Source organism: Prionailurus bengalensis, chromosome C1 (assembly GCF_016509475.1).
Source record: "Prionailurus bengalensis isolate Pbe53 chromosome C1, Fcat_Pben_1.1_paternal_pri, whole genome shotgun sequence".
Taxonomy (NCBI): Eukaryota; Metazoa; Chordata; class Mammalia; order Carnivora; family Felidae; genus Prionailurus; species Prionailurus bengalensis.
Genome location: NC_057345.1, coordinates 147,911,030 through 147,927,368, shown reverse-complemented (window position 1 = coordinate 147,927,368; position 16,339 = coordinate 147,911,030). Strand labels below are relative to the sequence as shown.

The following is a 16,339-nucleotide window of genomic DNA, read 5'->3' as shown; positions in this document are numbered from 1 at the left end:
ATACTCATCTCCCCACTGGACAAAAAAATTAGAACACATCACAAAAGAATATTAACAAATGGTTAAAAAGTGGATGAGGAGATACTCAATATTAGAAATGCAAGTTAAAGCTACAATGAGATACTACTAAACACTCTGTAAAATATCTATAAACATAGAGATAATATAACAACCCCAAATGTTGCAAAATGATGAAGTAATTGGAGCTATCACACATTGTTTGTGGAATATAAAATCATTCAATCATTCTGAAAAACTGGTAATTTCTTAAAAAAGATAAACAATAGATTTTCCCTAAGAATCATCATTTCCATTCCTCTTTAATTATCTGGGAAAATGAAAACATGTGCCCACAAAAAGATTGTACAAGTGTACTCATACCGTCTTTATGCATAAAAGCCAATAGCTAGAAACCACTAGAATGTCCATGATTAGAAGAGATCAATTGTAGTATATTCATACAATGGAATAAGACGGTGAAAGGAGGCATATTACAGATTCAACTATGTGATATATCTCATAGACATCATGTTGAGAGCAAGACTCAAGACACAAAAGAATAAAAACTATATGATTCAATTTATGTAAGTTTAAAATAATCAAATGTATTCTGTAATGATAGAAATCAGAACAGTTCTTGCTGTGGCAGAGAGTACACTGACTGGAAAGGATCATGAGAAAACTTTCTGATGAGATGGAAATGTTCTATATCTTGATTGGAGTGTGGAATTTCCAGGTACATACATTTATCAAAGTTGATTGGCTCATGGCATTTCACTATGTCAATATATCTGAACAATAAATGTAATAAAAAAATTGTAGGTAAGGTGCACTTGAACTACAGAGATATGTAGGAACCCAGGTTTACCAGTAGAGCTACTAACATCTCTAGAGGGGAAGGCCAGCGTGGGAGCAGAGTTTTCCAAATTTGGGTGAGTGAGTTCCCTACAGCAGGCCAGTGAACTGACTTCATATAGGGACACAAACAACCTTTGGTGAGCTTGCAGGGATGAAACCAGATAGAAATCAATTATCTTCTATCCTTTCCATTTCCTGCTGGGCCTCTCCATTGCTTGGACCATTTGAAAGCCAAAGGGCATGGGAGTACTGTACATGTAGTCCCTATAGATCAGCTTATAGAGTAGAGAGAAGGAAGGAGATGGGATCTTAAGATGAGAACACAAGGTGTCTTTATTCACCTATTTTTACTCAACGTCAAAGGACATTATTTAACTGTCATAATGGTGGCTTGGCCAAGAGATTCCACAGATTGGGGGAGGGGGGTGGTAAGTGAGTTGAGGATACGAGAAAGAGTGATTGGAATGATTGGTTCTGGAATTTAACTTGCATAGTAATGAAAATGAGCACAGAATGGAATGAGAGACAGTGTGATCTTGGTAGGATCAATAGACAATAAGGCCCAGTGGGGTCTAAGGATTATTGAAGTTGGAGTACCAGAAGGGGGCTTTACAAATAAAACTCTGGAGGGATTTCAATTAATACTAGTGAAAGGTCAAGTATATGTCCATGGGCATCAGTGGCTAAGGTAGCACAGAATACAAAACGATTGAAGAAGAGGAAATCAAGGAGCCAAGCAATCAAAGTAATGGAAGGATTATTGCTTATACATTGAAATCATCGAGAATTATCACAGGATGGTGAGAATGACAGAGAGTGAGGAGCTAAACATTTCAAAAGAATGATGAGGAGTAATGAGGGATGAACCAGAGATGACTACAATCAGGAGGAGTGGGTGGTATAGTCTGTTCACCTGAGTCATCCTTGATACCTTCTCTCTCTCAGTGCCAGAGTTAACCAATCATTAAGTCCTGTCAATCTATTGTTTTTCCCCAATATTAGCACTATTTTCCAGTCACCAGCCAGATTTTTAAAAAAATCATTTCTTTCTGTTTCAGAGCCTTTGTTTCCTAGTTGGTCTTCTAGTAGCTACTTTCGTCAGTTTGTTTTCTTTCCTGCTGTCACAGTGAACTTTTCTCAGTAAATATGATCACGCAATTCCCCCTTACCTTCTTCTAATCCAGCACTTAAAATGTTTGAGTGGGTCTCTGCTGATTTGAAGATTAGGAGCAAAATCATTCAGGCTTGAAAGGGTCTGAATGATCTGGCTCAGGTCTACCCATCTAGTCTGGTAACATATTCCCCCATAACCTCTCCATGCATCAGTCATGCTAGCCTTCCTGTCCTTTCCTCCTACTGGTTCTCCACACAAGCTGCTTGCTTTGCATGGGATGTGTACTCCTTTACCTCTCTGTGTTTCACCAGATTAATTAGGAGTCATCAACTAAAGCTCTGTTCAGATATCGCCTGCTTAAGAAAACCATTCCCACCATTTCCCAGACTGGGTCTATGCTGGTTACACCCTTCTTATATGGAACTGTATGAGTGCTTCTTAAGGAAGACATCCAAAGAGTTGTCTCACATGGGAAGTTTTTAAAATTTATGTTGGCTTCTCGTTCATTTAGAGTTATGCTTCAGCTGGTTGCTGGGACAGAAGGGACTAATTGGCATGAATAAGAGAACATTTTTTGGGGTAGCCTGGGTGGCTCAATTGGCTAAGTATCCGACTTCAGCTCAGGTCATGATCTCATAGTTTGTGGGTTTGAACCCTGTGTCAGACTCTGTGCGGACAGGTCAGAGCCTGGAGACTGCTTTGGATTCTGTGTCTCCCTCTGTCTCTCTGCTCCTCCTCTGCTCTCTCTCTCTCTCTCTCTCTCAAAAATAAATAAACATTTAAAAAATTTAAAAGAGAGAGAACACCTTTAAAGAAGTCACAAGTGAAGTCTGGTTTCATGACACAGTTTCACAGCACGAGAGTCTACTGGAGGAAAGTTGCTTTGCATTAAGTGTGTAACTTTGACTGGAAGTTCCCTCCAATGCAATGTTTAGAGCCCAGTGATTCTAATTCTGCTTTGAAGAATAAGGACTGATTTTGGGCTACATGCTTTTGTTCAGTGTGAAACAGGTTCCACTGGATCTAAACCAGCAGGGGCGCTGTCGTATAAGAAAAGCCCAGAGCCTCCAAGCAGCACAATGTGCCTTTAATAGTGACACCATGTGGTACCATGTGGTACCAACAATCGTGTACCAGTTCAGGGGTCTTAAACTTGATTTCCATTAGCTTTAAAAACATACCAATACTAGAAATTTACTTTAAAAATTATTGAATTGTATACTTACAGTGGGTGAATTTATGGTGCAAATTATACCTCAATAAAGTGAAAAAAACAGTGTAAAAAATGACACCAATGCTTGGTGCCATCTTTCAGTCAGTTATGTCAGAACCTCTGGGGTAGGGCTTGGACATCATTAGGTACGAAAATCTCCCCAGGAAGATTTAGCAATAACTAACAATGGTACATATGCATTTCCCTTCTGACTCAATCCTGTTTCCAGAAAGTTACTCCGAAGACAGCAATACAAACAACATACACAGTGCTATTCATTGGAGCACTGTTTGTGAATGCAAAATATGGAAAAACACTTAAATACTCATACATAAGAGAGTAGAAGAATAAACTATGGTTCATCCACACAACAGAGAGTATTATGCAGCTGTAAAAAAAAAAAATGAAGAAGACCTTTCCAAACCAACGTTCAGTGATATCCAGAATATATTTTTATGTGAAAGAAAAATACATATATCAATAGTAGGGAACCCTTCAAGTAAAAATGAAGGAGATATAAAAATATATACATACCTCTTCTCATTTGGGCAAAAAGGAATATGGGAAGAATAAATTATACACTAAAGTGATGGATTATCTACAGAGGTAAGTGGGAATGGAGTGGAGAGGATATGGGAGTAAGAATGGGTAGAAAGCATGCGTGGGGGCACATTTCTAAGCCCACCATCTTGTATAGTTCTGACTTTTAGGACCAAGTGGTGTTTCACGTATTAAAAATAGGTAATTAATATCCATCAAGATGGGGGGGCAAAGAGAATACACAAGGTGACCAATGAATCTAACTGCTAGAAATAAATACCACAGCTGTAACAAATGAGATATAAAAGAAGATAAGCTTAATATTGGAAAACAGTATTTTGAACATAGTCTACAAGGCCAAAGACACAAATATTGCCCTCTTGTTAGTAAATTTATTTTCATCAGAGGTTTGTATTAGTAATTCTGTAACTACATATACTCTAAAATTGAATAAAGAAGTAAATAAACTGTGGATAGTGAGGGCCAATTTATTACTGTCCAAAGGAGTTACAAATGAGGAAAGAGGGAAGGCTAGAATGAACCCTGTGCATAAGGATCATAGAGATAAGATTTAACTACTGGTTTTCAATACATATATAGAGAGAGGTAGATGCAGAGATAGATACAGGTGTGCATGTATTTGTGTGTGTATGCATGTATATATTTCCTTGCTCTGGTTCACTTAGAAGAGCTAGAAACAATGACACCTCAGCAATGAATATACCTAATGCCCTAACCTTGGTTTTTTTAAGCACTATTTTTCAATAAAATAGCTGAGTCCAGGGCTGAGCACAGAAAACACGAAGAAAGTCTGGATCATGTTGTGGTACTAGAAAGTAAACGTTGAAGAGGGGTGGAAGCTTAATGAAAAGATTAGATACCAACCTGAAGTAGCTCCCAATTACCAAAGCTGGGAATATTGGATTATAATTCATAGGATAAAATAAATATCCAAGTCTGCATGGATAAAACAGATAATTGAACAAGTAACTAAATAAACACAAAAGAAAGGCCTGGTTTTCCTTACAGTAGAATTGCAATGAGTAAATGTAAAATGAATAGTGGAAATATAAAATCACCATTTGGCAAATGCCACTGTAATAATTGTTTTAGGGAAGCCTCAATGGATGCTAAAATTAGCGGGTAAACATATAATTAGAAACAAGATATTTGCATAATCTCAGAATATCTCACCACAAGATGCTAATTACAAAGAAAAAGTAGTATCCTTACAGTGGAGAAACTTGGCAGACACTATCCAACCAAGTAATAAAAATTAAAGTCACCAATAATGTGACACATTGACATCCTGGACTTCCTGACAGGATGCCCTGAGGGTATGATGCTATTTCTGCAATTTCTTGTCAAAAATACATAACTTCCATTTAATCATGAAGAAACGCCAGACAAACCCAAATTGAAGAACATTTTACAAAACAACTGACCTGTACTCTTCAAAAATATCAAGGTCACGAAAAACAAAGGGAAAGTGACTGAGGACCAGTCCCAGATTGGAGGTGACTGAGAAGACATACTTGATTTTGTCTTGTTTGGGGGTTGGGGGAGGCTCTCTGGAGAGCCAGGCAGGACTCGGTGCTATTAGAATAGGTGATTCCTTGAGTAATTGAAGTGATGGGGACAAATGCATAATCCAGGAGGCGGTACAAGTCACAGAGTTTAAGAATGATCTTGTGGTACCCTGTACTTTTCCAGCGTAGCATTTATCAAATAACAGTCACATGTCTGTTTCCCCTACTAGAATATAAGCTCCATGAACACAGATAGGTGCCCATCTATCTCATCCACTACTCTGTCCCAGTGCTGAATACATTGTTCAATAAACATGCAGAAAACCATAACCTTAGTCTTTCTTTGCTGAGCAAGCCCCTGCAAGCACCTTTGTCTCTCACCTTTGCTCTATGAGTACCCACACTGGTTGGAATGCTCTGTTCACAAGTGACTGAATGCTCCATTCACAAGTGACTGAATGCTCCATTCCTTTATTTAATGCCTCTCTTCCTTCAGGCTCAATGCAAGCCCTATATTTATTGGGAAGCATCTCTGGCTTTGGAGACTAGATGTAAGTATGCAAGTGCCCGTTCTTTCACCCTCGAGCTTCCAATCCACCTCCGGTCTTTCTTTCTTTCCAGGCAAGGTTACTTAAACAATAAAGAAATGTCTTTGGGGGTACCTGGATGGCTCCATCGATTGAGGATCCAACTTTGGCTCAGGTCGAAATCCTTCATGAGTTTGAGCCCCGCATTAAGCTAGCTGCTGTCAGAGCAGAGTTCACTTCAGACCCTCTGTCCCCCCTCTCTCTGTCTCTCCCCCCCCCTCAAAAAATAGAAAAAGAAAGGCCTTTAAATTTTTGAGCAATGATTTTCATGCTGTTTTTAACATCTATCTTGTTGTTTTGTAATTACTGATGAACACATTGTTTGCGTATGTTTACAGGCTCCTTTTCTAAAAAGAAGTCATATAATACACAGGGGTGTACATAAATAATACAGGTAAAAATGGAACTGCTCTCATCTGGTTGGGGGAAGGGAGGGGAGCAGAGAGGAGTGGACTGAGGAATAATGCAGAGCCTTCCCAAGTGACCACCACACTCCTAGTCGCCACTCCACTCTGGGAGCCTTTGAGGTACAGTTGACAAACTTTTTGTCCATAGTTTGAAAACTCTGGGCTAGAAGTTTGTCTCCTGTGAACTATGGCACTCATTCTGCTCCCTTCCATTTTGTATTTACCATGCTATAAACTGGACTAGAAGAATGGAGTATATCTTTTTAAACCCAAGACCTGGCACAAAGCCTTCGTCTACTGGTTCACTTGGTGAAAGTTTCTTGGTAATGATCATAGGGCCAAGGTTTCCAGAAATTTTCTTGAGACGGTTCCAGAATCGGACCTGGGGACAGAAAGGGAAGTTTTGAATTAGGGGGCAGAGGTCATTCTCTTATATCGATGTGCAGTAATGTCAGACAGAGGAGGCTATGCAGTGGGGAGCCATTAGGAGTTTTGGAGGACACAGGGGGATTTAGTAAGTTCAGGATGGATTGAGGTGGGGGGCCCGACAAGGCCTGTGAGCGCAATAGCCCACTGTGACCTGAGACAGCCTAAAACCAGAAACAAATGATCACGCTCTGTCTTACATTAATCCCCCAGGGTGGCCTCCTCAGCAAGCTATTCTGGGAAGATAATTGGAACTCGCTAGTTTCCAGGTACCTTGAAGATCAAATCCCAACAAAATGTGGGCAGCCTCCAAAGCAAAACTTTCCTTGACATTCCCCAGTCTCCATCCCACAGCCCCTATTCTCAGCTCAAGCCTGAACTCTTTTTCAGATCCAGATGAGAAAATGATAACTGCTCTAATTATTCGGGAACCCTGCTCTGGGTAATTGTGCTGGTTTGATTGGTGGCTCCAGTGAGCCGGCTGTTGGTGGGAGCATCCTGCCCTCTGCTGGATATGGCGGGAAGAATGAATGTGCATGGCCTGCGAAGGGATTAATTAGATGGAAAGTTTTTGATTTTATCCGAAAACAAATATTTGCTTGCATGGTGATGAGGTCTAATTAATCAGAGAACACATCCTTTCAATGACATCTGGTTTCTTAGGGGATTTCCAGGTATCCAGGAAAAAATCATTATCATGTGTATACTTCTTGCTCAGTAAACGGGGGTGCAGACATTTGTAAAGAAATGTAAAGAACCAAAGCTGTGTCTCTAATAAGTCTTAAAGTATTCACATGGCCTGATGGGGTAGAAAACACTTCAGGAGTACCATCAGACTGCTTGAGTTTAATTCCGCAAGATACTAAATCTCTCCAAAATGAAGTCTCTTCATGTGTCAGGTGCCAAACCCACTTTGAAATGTTGTTGTGAGGTTGGAGCCAGCTGATCATCTATATGAAAGTATTTTACTGTGCCCACCAGAACTGTGATATATATATATATATATATATATATATATATATATAATGCACAGGTTCATACAAGAGTATACATACACACATGAGGTTCACACAAAAGTACCAGGCAACACTGTTTGATCATTGACTCTTAGTGAATTCTGAAAATTGACTTTGGGTAAAACTAGAAAACAGATACCAATATTTCAAGTCTAGAGAATGAAAGAAACCTTCCTAAACATATTGAAAGAAAGCAGGATGTCCTAAAATAATTTTTTGCGAGTGGCTCTGGAGACAGAGCAACTTTTACAAAGTAGTATTTACCTTCAACTGCCCATCATTATGTTCTGTATAACCGCTAAGAATGTCTATATTTCTCACTTTTCTAAACAGAAAAATGGTCACGACGAATTCTAAGAATAATTCTTTACAGAAATCCAATCCTTCTCTTCCCTCCTTTCTTCTTTTGTTCTGGGTCCTTCCCTATTCCTCTCCCTCCTGTTCTCCTCCTGTTTGATTTGAAACCAGAAATAAGTTGTTTCCACTAGCATTGTTGTTGCTGTTGAGGGTGAGTCATTTCTTGTCCCCTACAGCAACTGCGTAAGCATGCCTATCCTTTCTTTTCAGTGCCATTATTACCACTGGAGTAGCATATGGTCCCAGCTCTTAAGTCGCTGGTCATCCAAAGGGTGCAAAGCTGAATGACAACGGTGTTTGATAATATAGTGGCTCTTGAATCAAAAATAATTTTAACTGAAAAATTTATTTAATTTTATTCTCTTCATTAGCAACTCTGTTTAATAAGGGATTTTAAAACCTCCCATTTGTGCTTCCAGATGAAGAGTAAAACCAAGTGTAATTGATCACCTTGCCAGCCTCCATAAGTGCTATATTGATGTTCTGTAGAAAATTTAACTTCATCAAAAATTTAATACTAGCTGCTGAAGATACAAAGGAATAAAATATGATCTCAAAACCTGAGACATTCAAGCTTTAGAGACCTATATAAATAAATATGTGATAAGGTGGCGGTGTGGGAGTTGAGGGAGAAATAACCAAAAGAATTCATCTAATCTTGAAGAATGAAAAATTTTCCAGGTGGGCAAAGTGTGTGTGTGTGTGTGTGTGTGTGTGTGTGTTGGAGTAGGAGGCAAGGGAGCAGCCTTCAAGGCAGAAAGGCAGAGTGTGATATTGTATTATGGACATACGTGCTGTGACAAGAGTAACGGAGGGGGAGGTTGAGGCTGGAAAGGCAGTTTGGGGCCAAATGAAGACCCTATTTAAGGACTAAGATATGGGGCTTGAATCTCACTGAGTTTGTGTGTTAACCTATACGCTTGAGTAGCAGATCAACATTAGACCTCTAATATTTTCTGTCAGTAGGGAAGTGTTTGCTGGGGAGGAAGGCTGGGTTTAAAGTGCTGCTATAATTCCCTAGACTTTTAAAATATATGTAAGTTGCTGACTGAGGAGTGCAACAGCCTCTATGCTCAGCCTCAAAGTGGGTTGAGCTAGTGACTCCCAGGACAGACTAGAATCCTTACTTAACATCTTTAAAACATAAAGGCTTACCTCCCTTTTGATTCATCAGAAAGTCATGCATTTTTTAAAAGCAGTTACCAGACTCTTGTCTAGTTAGTCTTAGATAACCCTATACTCTAAAATATCGGGAATCCATTGCCTGAAGAGAAGGGTTCAGAACTGGCATAGGTCATTTTCTGCATCCCATCAGCCATCTTTTCACATAAAATAAAAAGGAGTCAGGAAAAGACCTGTGGAGAATGGCTCTCTGCTTCACCAAATATGCTTGCTCATCTGATTAATCATTTTTAGAAAGCCAGATTATTTATATAAACTGCTTGGTATGATGTTACTGATCTTAACTCTCCTTGTTCGACCACAGTAATTCCATCAACATTGCAAGAGACAGGACTGCTCCCAGTAAAGCTTTGTTTATGGTATCTTAAAAGAAAGCACTTTGAGTTGATATTCCCAATTCCTGTCATCATAATGCGATTTACAGGTAGCTTAAAAAGTTTTTCTGTTGTGTGTTTGCTCAGCACTTAGCACATTATAGACATTCTGAAGAATGGAACAAACTCCATTAAATAATTTGGACAAACACAAAGCATAAAGAAGCGTATGCAGCGGAGTCTGGTGCTTCGTGCCCCCCACTGCTGCTGTAGGAGCGCAGACCATGTCTGTCTTGTTTGTTCTTCTGCCTCTCATACCCAGCACATAGTTGGTGCTCAATAAATACCTGAGGAATAATGAAACAATGAAGAGAGTCCCTTTTCTCTTGACTTTGCTTGCAGTGGTTACCCTAAGGGCATAATAAAGGAATATTTGCTCCATGACTACTTGGGCTCATGAGTTAATGTTTGCAAAGCGCTTTGAACTTCTTGGGAAAAAGAATGGTGTTTTTGTTGGCATTGTATCATGTTTGCAGTGGCACATGAATTACTCCTCCTTCTCTTCCTCCAGCTGCTCGCACTGTGCCCTCCCCCAGCTCCATGCCAGGCCAGCATCTCGCAGAGGACAGCTGCACGGGTCTTCCTGCCTTCCTCCAGCCACCTCCAGCCCTACAGGAGAGGTAGGGACAGAGCAAACGCTGGAAAGATTTCTTTCAGGCCTCCTTAAGACACTCTGGGGAAATGAAATTGGGGTCGATCCTAATGACCTTTAGAGCAAATAGTGTATAGAGGGCTCCCCAGCCATGGAAGGAGCTGTTAGGGCAGACAGGCTGACCCATGGGGACTAGATTCTGAAGGAGAACTAGAGGATGTCATACAGGCGACTGGGAGAATGTGCCAACATGGGTGGTTTCTTTAATGTATGTAGTTTTAAACACATAATACAAAGCCTTGACAAGTTACTGGCAGAAAATACAGTTGCATTACAAGGAACTCAACCAGATATCTTCTGTATGGGTACATTTCAACTGTCGTGACCACTTTCTCCATAATATTTAAATATTTGAGAGTGGCAAATAAAGGAGTTCTATCTCAATAGATACAGGCTTCAATGTTTTCCAATGTGTTTATGACTATAAAAATTGCCTTTATTTCTAGGAACTCGATCATTAAGCAGTTCAAGTGTGATCTGGGAAACAAAAGGTTTTTGTGTTTGTGCTTGTTTTGTTTTATTAAGAATGGCTGTCCTTTATGAACAAATTCAAGAAAAAGAGGTTTGGGTTTTTTGTTTGGGTGTTTTTGTTTTGAGGTTACAATATATTAACTCTCAGCTGATCACACACAACAAACATCTCAAAGTAATTCAGGGAGAGCCGGTTACAAGCAGAAAAACCAAATTGAGTATCAGCGGCAGAGTTTGCCTTAAAGGAAGGAACAGGTCCTATTTGCCACAACTTTGAAGTGACTTGTTTTCCAGAGCAAATCATGAGGTTTTCTCTGTGTGTGGAAAATTTTCCATAATACATATTCATATGCTGGTTGCTGTACATGTAGCAAATTTGCTCTCTCTCTCTCTCTATTGTTCCTAAGGACTGGAAACAAATGTTATGTGGACAAAAACTAACATGGTTCCCTGTTAAAAAGACCACACAAACGATGTCTGTCTTGCTTCAAAGAAAAAACTGAGGTAAGTCTGGGTTTAGCTGACGGCACTAAATAAACCAAAAGTCTTCGATTTTGTTTTAAGAAACCATGGAAGGAAACTTCTCTCCAATTAAATTAGACTTATTAATCTGAAAACAAACACAAGCTGAGTATATTTTGTGGTTAGGTTATAGTAAGCAGCGTTTGAAACTCTGAGACCTCAGTGTCCCCATAAAAGCCACCCGTGAAACATTTATTTGGGGGTGACTCCAGATAAGAAATGGTTTCTTCCCCCACTTGATTCACTATAAAATAAAGCGCCATGATTTCCCATTTGTTTGGGGCTTGAAAATCACATAGGTATTATTGAATTGTTATGGGGTTTTTTTCCCATCTCTTTATTTGTGAGGTATTTGAAACTAGACAGTTTGCCCAGGTCCTAAAATAAACACACGGGATCCCCCTTCAGGAAAGAGGAGAAGGGCGGTATGAATCAGGATGAGATCAAATTTCTTTTTCAGAACGTCAGTGTCCTGTGGTATTGCATGGAGCTGTAAATTCATGTAGAGCAGACGGCAGGCAACCTCATGTGGCCTGGCTTGGAGACCGGGAGGAATCACTGTCTGAGATTTGCCAACCAAAGTTCTATGGTAAGTTTGAGTTTGCAACGCGCGGGTGATTCTCCTCTTGTGTTATTTTCTTGGGGGTGGGGCGGGGAGGAAGCAAACAAGAGTGAACGAAGTGTGATATATTAAGATAAATAAAATATTGAGGGAATTATTACTGGGAAGTCCTTAGTCAAGTGTTTCGTGAGTAAGCAGATTGGCTCTTTGGGGTTTCTTTCCTAAATATTTTGGGCTTCTACTTGCTGTTACTCGGTCTCTCTTTTTTGTTCTTGTTGTTCTTGTCACTAGATCTCTTCTACTTTTTCTTATATTATAGGGTCAGCAGATTTGGTGGTGGGAATGTGTTCTGTAAAAGGCAGATGTGGCGTTTGTGACATGCGTGCTATTTTTGGTAACGGCCAGAAAGGTCCAATAAATACAGGAGTGTGACATTATGGCCAGGAAAAGGGAAAAGAGTAGAGAATGGCCTGGAAAGTTGAAAGCTCTTATTAAGAGAAAGGAAAAAGCTGGTGAGAAGCCAAGTTTAAACTGGCTAAGCACTAGAGCTCAAACATGGTATCCTAATGATGAAGGCAGAGCAAAGCAGCTCATGGAAACTCTCTCTCTTTCTGTGTGTGTGTGTGTGTGTGTGTGTGTGTGTTTAGGGAAAAGAATTGGGTATTTTCTTATCTATATATACACTAGTCTTTCTTTTTTTTTTAAATTTTTTTTTTCAACGCTTATTTATTTTTGGGACAGAGAGAGACAGAGCATGAACGGGGGAGGGGCAGAGAGAGAGGGAGACACAGAATCGGAAACAGGCTCCAGGCTCCGAGCCATCAGCCCAGAGCCTGACGCGGGGCTCGAACTCACAGACCGCGAGATCGTGACCTGGCTGAAGTCGGACGCTTAACCGACTGCGCCACCCAGGCGCCCCTACACTAGTCTTTCTAAGGACAGGAGCTCTGTCCTTAGCTCCGTATCATCTGCAAAGAATAAACAATCAAACATTTATTGAACAAAAACCGAGCTCTCTTTGTAGCTGCTACAAAACAAACAAACAAACAAACAAGAAACAAGTCAGCAAGCCAATTGCTTTCAGGTACTTTCTGTGTGATGGGCCTGAATAAAGTAAGCAGAACTCAGACAGAGGCAGCTGAAACCCAATCAAATAATTTGTCCGTCAAAAGGTGATCAGTGGGTGTATCATCAAGAATTCCCTCAAACCCCTCATTACGGCAGTCACACTTTTGGGTTAGGCCACCAGGGGGCAGGGCATTGTCTCCAGGAAAGGTTTGTTAAAGGACAGTTGGCATCAAAAACACAGGGCAGTGGATCTCAAACTTTTTCAAGTATGACAAGTGTTCGAGTCCTGGTTCCTGGGTCTTACCTGTGGTGATTCTGATTCAGCCAGTCAGGGTGGGGTGGTGGGGGAATATCCCTGGGGATCTTCATTTTGTAAAAGATGCAGAAAATGTGTGGGGTTTCTCTAGCTTGCTAACCTCATTAGAAGACTGTTCGGAGTCCACCAGGAGCCTGGCTGTGAGAGAGACTCATAGCAGTTGAGATGAAGAAGCCGTGCCTTTGTCACACACACCTGGGTTTGAATCCTCTGTGGCGGTGGACAAAGTGCTTTTCTTGTTGGAAATTCAGGTTCCTCCTTTTTGAGGACGGCCATCTTGTCTACCTCCAGGGGTTTAATGATGCACAGAAAGCACTTAGGGGAGGGGCATACAATAATGCAATTAGTAAATATTACCTCTTGCAGTGGGGAGAGAAGGGAAATGTCAGTGGTTAAGACCTCAGTGGCCAGGAAAATGGTTCCGGGAAGACAGAGACAGGGATAACAAACAGGAGGCTAGTTCTTGGATCTTGGGGGTCCAGGGGCAAGGTGTGACCAACAGGAGGCTAGTTCTTGGATCTTGGGGGTCCAGGGGCAAGGTCTGAAGATAGATCACAGACTGGAAAAAGCATAAACATGAGGACAGGAGGCACCCTTTCTCACCATTACAAATGTTTCCCAGGAGTGGTAATAAGCCACCCAGATGGCACAGTTAATTGGAATTATAATTGATCCCCAAATAGTATTTATGTCAATAGTTAATTGATTTTCCTCAGGAAAATCATTGTAAGAACTTCTAAAAGGGAACAAAATGAAATGCACCAAATTCGGCAAGTTGTTCCTATCTGCCACCCACTCTCCATGGGAGGAGTAATGAATGAAGAGAAAAATGGAAAGGAACAGGGACTACAAATCAAATAGACTGTCATGAAATGAAATCCTTTTCTGGCAATTCAGTGCGATGTCAGGTTGTACTGAACCGTCTGGCTCGCGTGCATGTGACCGTTGCCAGGGACTCTCCCAAGGAGAAGCATGAAGAGTAGAGGAAACAGGCTGATACCTTTGTTAGGTGTCTTTCTTAAAAGACAAAGATAAAATTTAGAGGCCCCGAAATGTATGCTATGACTGCAACAGCCAACAAATTAATAGACGGGGGTATGAAGGACCAGTGGGGGTGAGATGCAACCAGACTGTCCCTGGGCAAATCATTTACCCTCTTTGGGCCTTACTTTCCTCCCTAAGTGCCCTTCTAGCCCTGACGCACTGTGATAAGGCATAGAGAGTGGGGCAAATCCCAAAGCATTCGTATTTGTACCTGGAATGTAGTCCCTAAACTAGGGTACCTAAATTATTGCCAAATGCTAGCTGTTTTGAAGAACTTTGTTCACCCTGAAACATGAATTGTTCTGGGCTTTTCTATAAACCCAAATTTCAACTGAAATATATTTTAACCAGTGCTGTTATTTCTATTGATGTTATTCATATCCTCTCAGTAAACACCCATGATAACGCATGGTAATGATAAATAAATGACGAAGGAAAAAATGCTAACCATTTTTGAACACGGTGACCTCCTACATATTATGCTTATCATATTTCCTCTTTAATCCTTACACTAACACTGTTAGAAGGCATCATTGTGGCCATTTTCCATGAGGATTCTAAGGAGTCACAGAGGTAGCAAATGGCAGAGCTGGGATTTGAAGCCAGGTCTTTCTAACTCTAAAATCCATGTTTCTATCCTGTAACATACCATAAATCTACTCTACTAAGTACATGCATAGTATGCCTGTATAGTTTGTTTCTCAATTCAGGGTCTTCCATTATTCAAAAATACAATTCAGGGGCACCTGGGTGGCTCAGTCGGTTGAGTGTCTGACTCCTGGTTTCGTCTCAGGTCATGATCTCACGGTCTGTGGGTTAGAGCCCCAAGTCAGGCTCTGTGCTGACAGTGCAGAACCTGCTTGGGAATCTCTCCTTTTCTCTCTGCCCCTCCCCTGCTCGCGCTCACTCTCTCTTTCAAAATAAGCAAATAAACATAAAAAAAAAATAGAATGCAAAGTGTACATATATTGTCTTCCTCCTTCACTTTTTACTTGTGACCACTTTAGGGGGCCACTTTTCCTTAACATCAATATCACATTGTGTTTTAAACTGAGTAATGAGTTTACTGACTAGTCTGAACTTGGCCTGCGGGCATACATGTGAAAGTAACAATGTTTCTGTCTCCAGTTGCTTAAGCTTTGTCAAAATTCTCTTTTCTCTGGACAGATACCATGACCTTTGGTCGGTTTTTCTGTGAAAAAAAAAAAAAAATGACAACAAAACACAAGTGACTCCTTGTTACAAAAATTCAGTCTCAAGCCGGTTTTAAAGTATCCCCTTTGACATCATCAGTTAGGAGAAGGTCTTAGAATGGGAGGGTGGGGTTTGCTTTGCCTCTGGGACACCATCTCTGTCTCCCTTTTCCAGGCTACAACAACTTGAGGAGATGTGGGGCAGGGAGGAAGGAGAAGAAAAGGCCAAGTTTCTCACATTTAATAGTGAGGTTTTCATCCTTCTGTGAAAGATTTTCTCTTCCTCTGGTTAAGGTTGACTGGCAGGCTGAAGCTCCCGGTATGGTAGGCGTCCATATAGCAGTTTTCAGAGGGCCCTTTGGGGGCCTTTCCAAGCTAATGGTATAGGCGATCCAGCTCCAGTAAGATCTTATACGTGTAACCCCCCCCCCCCCCCCCCCCCCCCCCCCCCCCCCCGCCTTCTCCAACACTACCACCCACCCTACTGCTGCTGTGCTCTGCTCGGTCAGCAGCCAGCCCTCGTGCACGGAATATGGCAAGATTGCACTAACTGGCTACTTCCCCTGAGTTCCCTTGGCCCACAGACAAAAGCTTGCAAGTGGCCCCGGGGCTGTGCCCTCTCTCCACGTCCCTTTTTTCCCTCAGTTCAAATAGATACAGTAAGTGAACTGGCAAGGCAACTGCATACGCAGATGTCCAAGTTAGTCATGAAATGCTGGCATTCTCCCCCTAGAGCCCCCTCTCCCTGGCTTTAAGAATGCCTCTCTTGGCAGCCCCCGCACTTGGCTCAGCGGTGAGAGGTGTGTCCTTGGGGAGCGGATAAAAAACCCTCAGCATCACTCTTTCCGCCCCCCCCCCCGCCCCCGTATTAAGGCCACCTCACAGCTTTGAAGACTTGCTGCTTTTCT

At 41.2% G+C, this 16,339-nt stretch overlaps 1 protein-coding gene across 3 annotated transcripts in view; it reads left to right on the top strand.

Moving 5' to 3' along the window:
• The first annotated feature begins 10,131 nt into the window (after nucleotides 1-10,131).
• LOC122481352 (cytohesin 1 interacting protein) overlaps nucleotides 10,132-16,339 on the top strand; it is a 76,831-nt gene continuing 70,623 nt past the window's right edge. Inside the window, exons 1-3 of one of the 3 annotated variants that reach the window (XM_043576768.1) lie at nucleotides 10,132-10,223; nucleotides 11,134-11,230; nucleotides 11,709-11,837. In XM_043576768.1, the coding sequence (XP_043432703.1) occupies nucleotides 11,775-11,837 (63 nt within the window). In that variant the 5' untranslated portion in view covers nucleotides 10,132-10,223; nucleotides 11,134-11,230; nucleotides 11,709-11,774. Of the gene's footprint in view, nucleotides 10,224-11,133; nucleotides 11,231-11,708; nucleotides 11,838-16,339 lie in introns of those variants that run through there. The other 2 variants (XM_043576766.1, XM_043576767.1) reach the window with 2 other exon arrangements.